Source organism: Neophocaena asiaeorientalis, unplaced genomic scaffold (assembly GCF_003031525.2).
Source record: "Neophocaena asiaeorientalis asiaeorientalis breed wild unplaced genomic scaffold, Neophocaena_asiaeorientalis_V1.1 scaffold543, whole genome shotgun sequence".
NCBI lineage: Eukaryota > Metazoa > Chordata > Mammalia > Artiodactyla > Phocoenidae > Neophocaena > Neophocaena asiaeorientalis.
Genome location: NW_020173671.1, coordinates 1,155,851 through 1,170,226, shown reverse-complemented (window position 1 = coordinate 1,170,226; position 14,376 = coordinate 1,155,851). Strand labels below are relative to the sequence as shown.

The 14,376-nt window shown below is 50.4% G+C and overlaps 1 protein-coding gene across 1 annotated transcript in view; it reads left to right on the top strand.

Annotated features, from left to right (window-relative positions):
- PIK3R5 (phosphoinositide-3-kinase regulatory subunit 5) overlaps window positions 1–14,376 on the top strand; it is a 70,477-nt gene that overhangs the window by 36,814 nt on the left and 19,287 nt on the right. Inside the window, 4 exon segments of the mRNA XM_024748430.1 lie at window positions 6,792–6,907; window positions 8,660–8,760; window positions 11,171–11,239; window positions 12,042–12,180. Coding sequence (XP_024604198.1) covers window positions 6,805–6,907; window positions 8,660–8,760; window positions 11,171–11,239; window positions 12,042–12,180 — 412 coding nt within the window. The 5' untranslated portion in view covers window positions 6,792–6,804.

Below are 14,376 nucleotides of genomic sequence, written 5' to 3'. Positions count from 1 at the left end.
GTAATTGATCAGTTTCTTGGGGGAAATACTCTGAGACCATGAAATCTCTCATTTTCTCTCAGATTTTCACTCACAGATTTTACCATCCACTGGTGGATCTTGCCTGCAATAATTATTACCGTGGTGTTTGTCTAATGGTCATTTTGTATTTCTCTCATTCCTCCCGCATTTACTAATTGGAATTCTTTTGTAAAGAAGACCTGTCCCTTCCCCTCCATTTATGTTTTTTAGTTTATTATTTATGACATTAGTGTAGACTCATGGGTATTTATTTTATCCTATGGCTTATAATCCAACACTTTCATTATTTAGTTGTTCAAATTGTCCTGGCTTTGGCCATTGGAAGCTCCTTTAAGCTGGCTCCCATGTCTTTTTGACATTCCCCATCCTTTCTCAAGTACTGACTTATGTTCTGACTCTACAAGATGTTCCGGGTCTTCAGGTTTAACGTCTATATTTCCTGTCCCAGTCCTAGAATCAGCCATTTCTCTAAGGAGCCCCGGTTCCTTTGATGGGAGAATGATATTTAGAAACGAGGGTCTGGGCACTAGGTGTGCTCATCGTTACTGGGAAGTCGTTGTTTCTAGGCTCTCTCCGCAGACAGAGCTAGAAAATATATGTATGTATGTTAATCCAAGCTCACACACATCTTTTTTTCACTTCTGTATGTATCTATCTGAATATGCATGAAAAACCATGAGTCAATACTGATTTCTCCAATTCCAGTCCAACACCATAAGGTGGTTCAGTCTAGACTTCTCCCTTTTCCTTATGTGTAACTTCCTTCTCCAACAGTGAGAAACTGGCTCTCAGTATCTGTGATCTGTTTACTTATTTGTTCAGTCCTAGCATACACATGAAGAAGTTGCAGGATTTTTAACGCACATCCCTATAAGAAACAGATTTAGTAACTAGAACATAGTATTTGTATGTGGTTCTTTTTGTCTTTAGCCTTACAGTATCCAGTGAAAATACTACTTTCCAGGGTTACTCAAGGTGGTTCCTGAATTCCCCATTCCTTTCATTGCGGTTATGCCGATCATTTAAAGTACGGTCAATGTGTTGTTTGTTTCCCATTTTTGCCCCCTGTGCCTCCCCATATCCTGGTTGATTTATTTCATTTGGGGTATGTAAAATACTGTTGTGGTTCTAAGAGTCAAAGCCATATATGGGGCTTCCCTGGTGGCGCAGTGGTTGAGAGTCCGCCTGCCGATGCAGGGGACGCGGGTTCGTGCCCCGGTCCGGGAAGATCCCACATGCCGCGGAGCGGCTGGGCCCGTGAGCCATGGCCGCTGAGCCTGCGCGTCCGGAGCCTGTGCTCTGCAATGGGAGAGGCCACAACAGAGAGAGGCCCGCGTACCGGAAAAAAAAAAAAAATTAGTTTGTAGAAGAGATTCTGCCTTATGAGGAAGAGAGTGGTGACCGAGAAGGGAGGACGATAGGAAGGGGGAGAGGGAGGAGTGACCCAGGACTGGGCGAGCGGGGTCAGCGCGGCACCACATGCGTCAGTGCTTCTCTTACGTCCACCTGTGGGACTGAGTCTTCAAAGCATGGGCCTGGAATATTCCAGAACACCAGGGAAGCAGTGTGGGGTGCCTCCAGACCCTGGCCCATACTTCCGTCCCTAGGAGATGTGGACCCTCCAGTTCTGCCGTTTTGCACTAAGTCCCCCAAGAAAAGAAGCTTTCTTCCCAGCTGCATGGGGGGCTGCATCAGGAAGCTGGACCCAGGCAGGCCCTGCCCCTCTGACTAGCCCTGCCCAGGAGGGGAGATGACCCCTGTCTTGCATCACAGGTCATGTCAACGTGTGAAGGGGCGGTCTCCCTCTGCCCTTGGGCACCCCCTTCCCCCAACCCCCTCCCTCTCCAGCTCCAGGACTCACTGTCCTGTTCAGGGTCCCCAGTAAGGACTCACCCTTACTGGCTCAGAGGAGGAAGTTGGAGGTGGCAGCAGGCCCCATTGTGGAATGTCTCAACACTACCCCGCTGTGGCGGGGGGCATTCCCATTCCTGGCAGCAGCTGGAATTTCACAACTTGAGCTCCTTTTAGTAAGGTGGCAACGGGGGTTGGGAGGGGGATGCCAGGGGAAACCAGGCCTTGCCCACCAAGGCTTTGAGAAAAGGCATCATCCTTGGGGAGGGAGAGGTGCCACCTCTTCCCCATTCATCTCCGCCCCAAAGCCACGGGGGTTCTGCTGACAAGTCACCAGAAGCGGCTGATGACTGACTCATCAAACAGAAATGAGCGTGCCAGAGGGCCAGGTGGCGAGCCGCGGGGTGCTGGCTTTACCCCCAGGACAGCTCAGCTGAGGATCCCCGGCCAGGCTCCCATCCCTCGGCTCCCACGGCCCAGCGCCTTGGGCAAGTCCAGCCTCTCTGAAGACCCAGGGCAAGCTCTAGATGGCCTCAGGGTGCCAGGGAGGCGGGGGCACACCGGGAACTCTGCCCAGTGCCCGAGGATAAGGTCTTGATCGTCTCCAGTGAACAGCAGAGGACACTGAGGCCAGGAGATGGGAATGTTACTCGGGGCCCAGAGAAGGGCAGATGCGTGGGCCACGGGCATTGGGGCGCACGCTGGGGAGCAGCCCTTAGCCTGTACAGGCTGCTCGCAGCGGCCCCAGGACACTGCTCTAAGGAGAGGGCTGCAGCAGAAGTGACATCAGCTGAGGATGTGCATTTGCATCTTGCCTTTGTATCAGTTACACTTCAACACAATAGGGCAGGGTGACTCATTCCTGCTTTGTGACACAGCCAACTTGTCTGTCTCAGCAGAGACTGGGCAGAGGGATCTTTAAACCTAGTTCACAGGGTTCAGCCCTCGCTCTGAGCTAGAGAATGACGGGGCCCCTCAAGCCACCATGGTCATCGCCTGGTCCAGCCTCGATTGTTGCTTCTGTGGGCCCTGGTCCTCTTTCTGGAGGAGGCAGGGCTGCAGTGGACAGCTGGCATAGACAGACATGGCGGGCTCAAGATTCCCAGCAACTGGGAATGCAGGGCTCCTAATTAATGCTAGCTGATTGAGCCTGCACTCGCTGGGGTAGAAACATGAATTAGTTTTATTTGTCTCCCAGGAACTGCATCTGACTGTGCCGAGCAGCAGGCAGAGCCAGACTCCCTGCGTTGCTGCCTCCTAGCTGTGTGACCTTAGGCAAGTTGTTTAACCTCTCTGTGCCACAGAGTGCCCACGCGCCCTCCAGCTTCCCCCAAAGGTGGTCCGACCTTCAGCCTCTTCCTGCTACGTTTCCCTCACCCGGCTGGGGGCCCTCCCGGTGAAGAATCAACAAAACAGCTCAAGTCTAGCTTTTCATCCAAGTATCCACCTCCACCCTTCTGCAAGGAGCTCACATCTTTGCCTTACCCAGCAGGGAGCCTGCCAGCCGCGCCTTCCGCTCCTCTTAGTCCTCCCATGGCTCCCAAGTAGCCCAGAAGTACGTTTGCTGGCTGGATAGAGAGTGAGCTGAGAACAAAAGGGCAGCATCCCCTCCTGGCAGGTGTCCCGTCTGAATAAGGGATTCTTTTTAAGCCCCTCTGCCCTTGGCCTTGGGGAGAGAAAGGAGGACCCTCTGGAATGGTCGACAAGCCCCCCTCTCTTCCCGGTCCTCTTGTATTGACGGGGGTTGTGGAGTGGGCAGCTGTACCAGTTCTGGACCCGTACCTCCCGGCAAGCCCCCCAGCGTGGTTGCCAGCCCCCGGCCCTGACAGCTCACGGTGACTCTTAGCACTTTAGCAGGTGGGTCGTTGAGCACCTTCCCTGCCATTTGGAATTTTGGAAGTCCTGCTTTATATCCTTGTCGATTTTTTTCTGGCGTTGATTCTCCCAGCCCCGCCCGGACCCGGGGCTACCCCTTAGGCTCTCTGAGTCTCACCTCCTCCTCTGAGCACCGCCACGGGGGCTGATCGGGGATGAATCAACCTGTGGGGACCAAGGCCTGCTGATGACATCTGGGCCAGCCACTCATGCTCCAAACTCATCCTTTTGAAGGTGCCTGGTCTTCTGGCCTGACCAGAAGACCAGGCACCTGTGGGTGCCGTCAGCCCTGAGCCTGCACAGGACCGAGCTCAAGAGGGTCTTGCACTTGGGTGTCCACTGCAGGCAGACGGACGAGGCCACATCCTGAGTGTTCATGCCCAGGGACACGCGTCCATGCTGGGCACCGGCACACCCAGGGAGGAGGGGCCTGATGTCTGCCTGGTGTGGCTCAGGGTCCACAGACCCCCTGTCTGGACTGCACACAAAGAGTTGGCACACAGAAGGCCCTAAGGTGACCGTGAAAGTTGCCCTAGAAGGGCCCAAGGACGTCTTTGGACATCCAGGTGCCACTAATGGAAACACCCAAGGTCCATGGTCCTGACTCACCAGTGAAAGTGTTTCTGATCTCAGTCTGCCACCTCAGTCGCAGAAGGGTGGGTGGCCTGGGGGGCTGGTCCGTCCTGGGCCCTGTGCTCCAGGTCTCAGCCCGTGGCAGGTCCATTCCTGCACCCAGACCTTTGCACCTGCTACCTCCTCTTTCTGGAACATTTTTCCCCCTCAGTTCTCTCCTGGCCTCCTCATCCAGCTGAAAGGTCCCTTCTGAGAGGCTCTCCTGACCTCCCAACGACCTGGAGGGGGACTTGGCCCCCTTCCAGCACCATCACTTTCTTCTCAGCGTATATCCCCCTCTGCCGTGACCTCTTTCTTCGTCTGTTAGGTCGTCCCCTGTCTCTGTCTCCTACCACGGGGCACGCCTGCTTCATTCACTGCTGTGTCGTTAGTGCCCGGCACATAGTAAGGAGTTAGTAAATCCATGGAAGGATGAACGCATGCGTGCTGCTTTCTGTGTGCCCACCCCTGTGCCATCCCAGGGATATCACCGAAGTGAAGTGATGCTGGGCAGCTCACAAAGGGCTTCTGTTTCTCTGGGTGCCTGGTTCCTCCCTGGCTGGGGAAGTAGGACGTTTTGCCTACTGGGTCCGGGGTAGGATTTCCTAGCTCTTTGCATGTCGTTTGCATGGCTCAGCTCTGAGCTCTGTGCTTCTGCTTGTGGTTTCCTGGTCCATCCCCTGTTCCACAGAGCTGGACCACTGCTTCCTCGACTTCCTTCTATGACCTGGCCTGACTGGCCAGCCATGGGAGTCTGCCTGGACGGGGTGAATGCAGTGAAATTCCCAAGGGAAAGTGGGCTTGTGGCAAATACTGTAACAGGAGAGCTTTCGTGTCTTCTTTTCTTTTTTTTAATTTATTTAATTTATTTATTTTTGGCTGCGTTGGGTCCTCATTGCTGTGCGCGGGCTTTCTCTAGTTGCGGTGAGCGGGGGCTATTTTTCGTTGCGGTGCGTGGGCTTCTGATTGCAGAGGCTTCTCTTGTTGCGGAGCACGGGCTCTAAGCGCACGGGCTTCAGTAGTTGTGGCTCACAGGCTCTAGAGTGCAGGCCCAGTAGTTGTGGCGCATGGGCTTAGCTGTTACGCGGCATGTGGGATCTTCCTGGACCAGGGCTCGCATCCGTGTCCCCTGCATTGGCAGGCGGATTCTTAACTACTGTGCCACCAGGGAAGTCCCAGCTTTCGTGTCTTGAAAGCTCGCTCAGCGCATCCACTGTGGCATTTAATCTTCCCAACAGCCCTGGGGGGTTAGTACCATCGTCACACCCATTTTACAGATCAGTAAACTGAGGTTCAGAAGAGTTTAAAGAAATTGCCCACTTGCATGGCTAGCAAATACCAGAGTTGAGATCTCAATCCAAGTCTGTTGATGCCAGAGGCCAGGATTATTTGCTGCACTGCACTACCTGTCACAGCTTCCTGAGGGACCCAGGAGCCCCGACACATCACTGTGAAGCTGGGCTGGCCCTGCTGGAGGCTTTCAGAATGTGGCCCTTGGCATGGTTCCCCACCTGGTGCTAAAACCCCTTCTTAGATCTCCTCCTCAGCAGCCCTCCAGCCTGAGCTAAACACCCTGGCTCTCTCCTCAGTAGGACGGGGGAAAGAAGGGTGGTGTTTTTTTTTTTTTTGGCTGTGCCGTGTGGCTTGTGGGATTTCAGTTCCCCAGTCAGGGATTGAACCCGGGCCCTCGGCAGTGAGAGCGTCGAGTCCTCTAACCACTGGACCGCCAGGGAGTTCCCAGAGGAATTCCCAGAAGGGGGTTCTTTGAAAAACCAAGCCAAGCAAGTTCTTTGAATAACTGGTAACATTGCTAAGCCTCAGAGACAGCAAAGAAAAATGGCCGAAGCGGAGGTGAGGGCAGAAGAGGACCAGGGGCCTGTGGCCTGGGCACCCAAGCAGAGGGTGTGGCGGAGTAGAGGTGTGGCATGTGTGAAGGCAGCCCCTGCCGGGCCCTAGCATCAGAGCCCCCGGCGCACTGGCAGGGAGCTCTGTGACCAGGCTCCCTGGCCATCCCTGAGGGGTGGGGCACACAGGCCTGGAAATTCAGAGAAAGTCTCCCACGTGATCCTGATTTTTCCTTTGAGGTCCTCCTGCCCAGCACGGGGGTCTGGCCACGCCACGGGCACTCCCTGGGCTGTTGCAGCCACTCACCCCTGCCAGGGGTGGGGGCGGGGAGGGGGAGGAGGGCCGCACCTCTCCACTCCCCCCGCCACCCCTCGCTTCCCGTAGCCTGTACTGGTGGGCCACAGGTGTGCCCCGTCCTGCCGTTCTGAGCCGCACCGCCAGGAGCCCAGGAGCCGGTCCAGCCCCGGAGGCAGCTGGCTGATGGCACCGGCTGTGCGTGCCCGCTGTCTCTGCCAGCTGCCCTGCTAGGCCATGTGCTTCTCGAGTCCAGGGTTCTCCGGGCTGACCGGCGTCTGTCCCCCATGCAGGCGATGACTCAGGATGCAGCCAGGGGCCACGACGTGCACGGAGGACCGCATCCAGCACGCCCTGGAGCGCTGCTTGCACGGGCTCAGCCTCAGCCGCCGCTCCACCTCCTGGTCAGGTAGGTCCAGGGAGCCGGGGAGGCGCATCTGGGGCCCAGGGGAGCTGCAGGGGCTGTGGTGAGCACTGGTTCAGGCACGGAACTGGCAGGTTCCGGTTCCAGCCCTGTGTGTGACTCCGTGGACCTCACTTGGGCAGGTGCTCAGCACAGCAGCTGATGGAGAGTGGCCCTCGGTGGGTGGAAGTTTCTCCTTTCCCCCAGGCAGCCTTCCTCATCCTCCTCGTGTGCTAGAAGCTTAGCTCCCTGAAGAAGGTACCGGACCAGCTTAAACATGCCACACTGCTGATTTCAAAAGAGCAGCTGGGTATTTCTAGACAGTTCTCCCCAGAATTCTCCTGTTTCCTGGTTTCTCGTTTTCTCCACAGCCCCATCCTCCTCTTCCCCATAGAACAATGGAGAATCTCAGCAGAACTTCAGGGGATAGGAGGCCTCCATGTTCCATGATCCCCAGGACTGAGAAATGGGGTATCTGCAGGCTGGGGCAGTGGTCTCCAAGGCTAGAGATTAACTTAATAACTCCTTATGCTCATAAAGATTTTCTGCGCCTCACTTGCCTCCCTAACTACCCCACGAGATAGATACCCATGCTCCTTGAACATAACTGGTTCCTTCCTACCTCAGGACCTTTGCACTTGCTGCCTGGAATTCTTCCCTCAGAACGACGCAGAGCTGGCTCCTTCTCATTCAGGTCTCAACTCAAATGTCACCTCCCCTCAGAGGCTTTCCTTGGCCTCTGGAATTAAGCGGATCTGACTTAAAGCTGTCTCTCACTGGCTGTAGGAACTTGTGCAAGTCCCTTAGCCTCTCAGGACTCACCTGCCTTGCCTGTAAAATGAGAATAATAACAGCAGGAACCACCTTCCCGAGGGGGGGATGGGAGATTCAATGGAGGTGATGTGTGAAAGGCCTGGCACCTTAGAGGTACATAGTAGGTGGTCACTAAATGGCAGTTTTCTTCCTTCTGGCCTCCTACCCAGGTTTTAATGAGACTAAGCTTCTAGAATTGAGGGGCCATCAAGTCAAAGAATACAAAAATACCTGACTATAGCAAATTTTACTAAACCCCGTGACCATATGAACACATTGCTTGGGGCCTGCAGCACTTCAGAAGGAGCTCGTGCACATGAGGGGGGCACTTCCACCCCCACTGTTCTCATTCCCCATCACACACACACACACACACACACACACACATACACAGACCTCAGACCTCTGTGACTGCCCCTTTAATTTGGGGGGAGTTTACCCATGCTGACTGCAGGGAAGCAGAGACTGACAAAATAAGAAAGTCTGGGGAAGTTACAGAGTGACAAAGTACTCCTCATAGCTTTCAAAATAGAAATGAATGGCGCTTCCCTTTCCCGGGCTCCACTGCCCAGCAGTTCCGGGAGGTCCCATGGCTGTTGCAGACTCAGCCTTGTGTCCTGGGGTGGCGATCTCTGCTTCTGTGCCCCTTCCCTGCATCTCGGAGGATGTGGGAAAGCTGGTGCTCTCCAGAGGCACAGGGAGCAGAGTCGTGGCCAGTCCTTGGCTTCTAAGGGAGATCCCAGCCCCTCTCTGTGTCTCTTGAGCCTCCTGTCTATGCAGGAAGAAGAAACTTATCATTATCTTGATGGGGCCTAATAGGGTCGAGTGTGTTGATCCAGAATTTCCTGAGACTCTTACTTCAGAAGGGAATGCCCCAGTGCAGCCCCAGGAATTGCCACTTCCCTCCAACCACAACTGACCCCTGGCCTCTCCCTCCCTTTGCAGCTGGGCTGTGTCTCAACTGCTGGAGCCTGCAGGAGCTGGTCAGCAGGGATCCAGGCCACTTCCTTATCCTCCTGGAGCAGATCCTGCAGAAAACCCGCGAGGTGAGGGCTCGGCCTGGGTTTGAAGGGCAGCGCTGGAATCAGTCTCATAGAGTCGAGAAATAGGTCCCCACAGAATGTCAGTTCTGGGGTGCCTGGACCACCAGGGGGCTTGATGGAGGCACTGGCAGCCTGAGTTCTCTGCTTCGGTGGTGTTTGTGGATTGAAGGCCTTAGGAAGGGGCGTGGTCCTTTTGCTATGAACATGTGCTGGGTGAGCCAGGGTCCCCAGTTTAAGCTGCTTCTTAAGACAGACATTGCTTGTAAGTCAAGGTGTCGACTGCAAGGGAGGGAGGACGCGCTTCCGAATTCCTTTCCCCCAAAAGACGCAGATACAAAGAGAAAACAAAGATGCAAAAGAGAAAACTGATTGGAGAGGTAAACCGAGACCTCCTCTAACAGTTCAGTAAACAGGCTTTTATGACTCAGAAGAAGAGCGTGTTTAAAGCTGATCTGGGGGACTTCCCGGGCCGTCCAGTGGTCAGGACTCTGCACTTGCACTGCCGGGGGCATGGGTTCGCTCCCTGGTCGGGGAACTAAGCTCCCACATGCCACGTGGCCAAAAAAATTAAAAAAAAAACAACAACAAGAAAACAAACCTGATTTGGGCTGGGGTTCCAGAACAGGCACGAGTCCCTAAAGATGTTTTATCTTTATTTTTAAATACATGACTGAGTTGGAAAACACATGTCTTTCTCAGCTGTCCCTTTACCTCTAAGAAAAAAGTCTTGGTTTATCAAGACACCCAAGGTTTCAATTCTGGCGCCACCATTTACCTGGTGCTTTTATACGCTGATCACAAGGAGACCAACTCAGAAGAGCTAAAGCACCTCTGAAGTGCTTACCTTATAAACCCAAATATAAAGGAACAACTACTGTATAGCAACAGGGGAGGGTTTTATAGAAGGGACCAAGCAGCAAGTGTACTGGACACATGGTCTATTCAGGACCATGAAGGAGAATTCTATTTGATCCTGCTGCCGTCACCAGGCACAGCAGAGGTGGTGGGGCTTTCTCTGTTTCTTCAACACCCATGAATTCCAGAATGGGTTGGGAGACCACTAGTATTTTGACCAAAGAATTCTAACTTGTGTCTATACGTGCTTGTTTGTGGTGTGGTGGGTGAGCTTTATCAAAGAGATGATTCACAAAAGAATAAATAGAACTTTTAAACAATATGGAAAATGTTGCTTCAGTTATAGTCAAATAAATGTAAATGAAAACCATAATGACACAGCTTTTGCCTAGCAAATTCGCAAAAAACATTATAATAACCAATGCAGGGAAGGGTGTAGTAAAATGGCACTTTCATACATACACAGTATTATAAATGGCAAAATTCTTTTGGAAAGCAATTTGGCGATACATTTCGAAGATCGTAAAAATGTTTACAGTCTTGTATCCACTCATTCCACTTCTTGAGCTCTATCCAAGGTAAGTAATCCAAATTATAGAAAAAGGAGTGTACACAAAGATTTTCACTGCACAGGTACTTAAAATGCAAGAAAATAATCTCAAGTGTCTAAAGCTAATAAATTATGGAGATCTACCAGAAGGAGTATTATATAGGTAATAAAAATGATGGATAGTATCCAAGGGTAGAAACAAAATTTAATATATTAAAAAATTGCGGGGAGTTCCCTGGTGGTCTAGTGGTTAGGACTCAGCACTTTCACTGCTGGGGCCCGGGTTCTGTCTCCGGTTGAGGAACTAAGATCCTGCAAGCCTGCAGAGCCGCCAAAAAAAAATTGCATCATTAAAATTTATTAAATGGCTTAGGGAAAATTGATTAAACGTTTCCAAAAATATGGAGTGAAGTTCCAAATTCATATTATACAGAACTCTAGGTGGATTAAAGGTTTAAATTTAAGAAAATGAAGCTTCCGAGAAAAGAACAAAAAACATATATGAATATTTACATGAACCTTGCAAGCAAAAGTGAAAATCCATAAAGGAAAAGGCTAACACTTGTAATTTATGTACATAAAAAAAATCCGGAAACTTCAAAGACCAACAACAAACCCGAAAACATATTTACAAAACAAATAATAGATAAATGTATAACTAGGAGGGGGGGAAATATGGTCTTCGAGATGATGTTGCAAAGCAGAAATCCACTTATAATATTGTACGTAAAAGACGTGAAGAGTAAAAATATACAACTCTGCAGAGGAAAATACACAGAGAAAAATGGTGTAAGGAGAAGGACACTGAAATATTAGTTGTGGCTGAGTTTGGAAGGGGGATATCGTGGGTTTTTTTTTTTTTTTACTTCTATTTTCTAAATGTTTGTCTTGTGATTACATTACTTTTCACTTAAAAAAAAAAGAAAAAGAAAAGAAAGAAATAGAGAAGAGAGCAGTGCTTGGTTGTGCACCTGTGATGAGCCTGCCCCCCTCCTGTCCCCCTCACAGGTCCAAGAGAAGGGCACCTATGACCTCCTCGCCCCCCTGGCTCTGCTCTTCTACTCCACTGTCCTCTGTGTAAGTTCCCGGCTGGGGCAGGCTGGGGGAGGTTGGGGAGGAGAGGGAGAACAGCCTCCATGGAGGGGGCAGAGCCCTCACAGCTCAGAGGATAAACACACAGAGAGAGAAACTGTCCACCAGTGACACTTCAGGTGGGTGTCACTCCTCTGATGGCTTCAGATTAGCCATTTGAGAGGCCTCCAGTAAGTCCACGTGGATGCCGTCGTGCCTGGAGTATCTGGGCACCCATGGAGGGGATACGGTCACAGCCCTTTCACAAACCACAGGAGAGATTCTGTTAAAGACATGTGATGTCCACCTCCTTTTGTACCGCAGTGGTCAGTTTCCCCCAGTGCCGTCACCCCCTGTTCACCAGACCGGTGGCATCAAGTGACTCCAAGTACACTGAGTCGGTCCACTTCAAAGAATAAACACTGGCCTCTCGTGGGGATATTTAAGTAAAGGCGGTTTAGACATTGAAGACCATTCCTCGAAAGGAGTGGCAGCAGTGGCACCATTTAGGTTGACCTCCAAGGTGACAGCTTTTCAGAGAGGCCCTCTTGTGTATTTGGTAAATTGTGATGTTTGGTGAGAACAAGGCCCCTGTAGTAGAGACATCCTTGGGCACCATCTCGCCCATCTGTAACTCACTTCCTGTGGGTAACTTTCAATTCTGCCTGCCCTCGTCCTGGGGCACACTGCTGCCAGGAAGAGTGTGCCCTTTGTGGAACATTCCAGAAAGGAGCAGGGTCTGCCCTGGAATATCAGCGAGCTTCCTCTGACCCGGACCTCTCTGCTTGCCGCTCCCTCTCCATCCCAGACTCCACACTTCCCACCAGACTCAGATCTCCTTCTGAAGGCGGCCCAAACCTACCACCGATTCCTGACCTGGCCCGTTCCTTACTGTAGCATCTGCCAGGAGCTGCTCACCTTCATCGATGCTGAACTGAAGGCCCCAGGTAAGTGTTGAGGTGGCACGCACGTGGGGCAGGGACCGTGCGGTCAGGAGGTTTCCGGCTTTTCTGAAACTGGGCTTTGGCTGTGACCCCCCTCACTTCATATCGTGCAGCTCGTCTCTGCCCGTGGCCTGCTTCACAAGCCTGGAGTCCCTTTTCATGGTTCTAGTGCTCTGTGTCTGCATCAGCATCAGACGGCTGACGGCAGCAAACACCAGCAGTGACCCAAGGAGGGACTCTTAGGGGTAGCTGAGCAGGGCTTCAGGGCAAGGAGACCCCGCCTCCTGGCCTGTGCCTCTGCTCTGGTTAGCCAGGGGGTCTCTGAGGCTGCCCAGGTCAGACAGAGAAGCCCACACACAATGTTGACAAGAGGCCCTTGTTTGTTCTCTTTACCCCGGAACACGTAGCGGGATGCACATGTGAACAGACTCAGTTCTGGCCGGGGAAGGTGGCTGGTACCAGGAATGAACAGGTAGATGGGCATCACGACAAGTGTGGGCAAGGGCCAGGTACTGTCCGAGTTTTCATATGTGGATTCTGAAAAGTAGTTCTTGAGAAGTTGCAGGTGCTATAGCAGACGTGAAAATGAGGTCTAGGAGAACTCTTGTAGAGCCAGAAAAACACAATCAAGTATGATTTACTGAGAGGTGGTCCCGGAGTAGAGTAATTCATCACATCAGTAGCTCAAAGGAATAAAGTCACACAAACATCCCAGTAGATGCCTCTGAAATGTTTGATAAAATTCAACTTCCATCCATTCCAAATAAAAATATTTAAGGTAAAATGAAAAAAAAATTAACATCCATTCCTGATATTCAAAGCCCCTCTAATATGTGGAAACTATTAATATATGGAAGGATCCTTAATAAGGTAACAACCCACTAGCAGCATTTCCATTATTAAGTCAATAATCTTCCTCTTCGTGCTTGTAGGTATTTTGCCCATGAAAAAGAAAGAAAGAAAGAAAGAAAGAGTATTTCCTCTTTCAGGAAGATAAAATTTTAATTACATAGAGATCAAACAATTGCTTATCTGTCAAGACTAAGAGAATAACCCAAAGTACTGTCAGACTAGTAATCAGGTCGCTAAGAGCTTTCTTATATAATAGCATCAACCAGTAAGAAAACATAATGTGGAAAAAAACAATTCACAATAGCAACTAAAAATATAAGCTAAATAAAGAAATGTGAATAACCTACATAGAGAAAACAAACTTTACTGAAGGAAAAAAAGTTTAAGAGACACTGCTGGGTTGAATCAATATTGTAATGACATCAGGTGTTATGGAAATACACGTAAGTGCAGTCAAAAATACCAATAATATTTTTTTTAATTTAACAAAATTAAGTCTGTTGGACAGAATAAATGCTCTACAGTAGGATCTATTATGTACTTATGTATGCTTAAGGAAGAGTAAGAATGGGATGATTCTCTGCTAGGTCTTTAAAAGTACTGTAAGGCTATAGTTATTAAAATAGTACACTGTTGGTATAAGAATAGAAAATTAATGGAACTAAATAGCAAGGAGCAGATTAAATGTATAAAAATGTACTATATGCAAAGCAGCATCCTCAAATCAGTGATGTAAACAATCGGTCATTTTATAAATGGTATCAAGATAATTGACAGACCAAAAAAAGGAGGGGTTTAAAATTCTATCTCAAAAAAAAATTGAGTTCTATTGCAAACATAAAAATAAATTTCAGATGGATTAAATGTTTAAGTGTGGAAATCAAGACCATAAAATTAAAAAAAAAAAACCCATAAAAGTAACGGAAGAAAAATAGGTTACATGAGCCTAGCTACAAGGATGTTCATTGCTGCATTCTTTTTAATGACCAATTCCAAAAAACTTAAATATTGTACATAGTTGAATATATCGTAGCAAAGTCATTTGGTGGAATCCGCCTCACTTATTAAAAATGAGATCACAGAAATAAGGTTACTGAGATGAAAAGATGTTGAGTAACGTGTTGAGTGAAAAAGCAGGACCGGGGTTTCCCTGATGGCGCAGTGGTTGGGAGTCCGCCTGCCGATGCTAGGGGACACGGGTTTGTGCCCCGGTCCGGGAAGATCCCACATGCCGCGGAGCGGCTGAGCCCGTGAGCCATGGCCGCTGAGCCTGCGCGTCCGGAGCCTGTGCTCCGCAACGGGAGGGGCCACGGCAGTGGGAGGCCCGTGTACCGCAAAAAAAAAAAA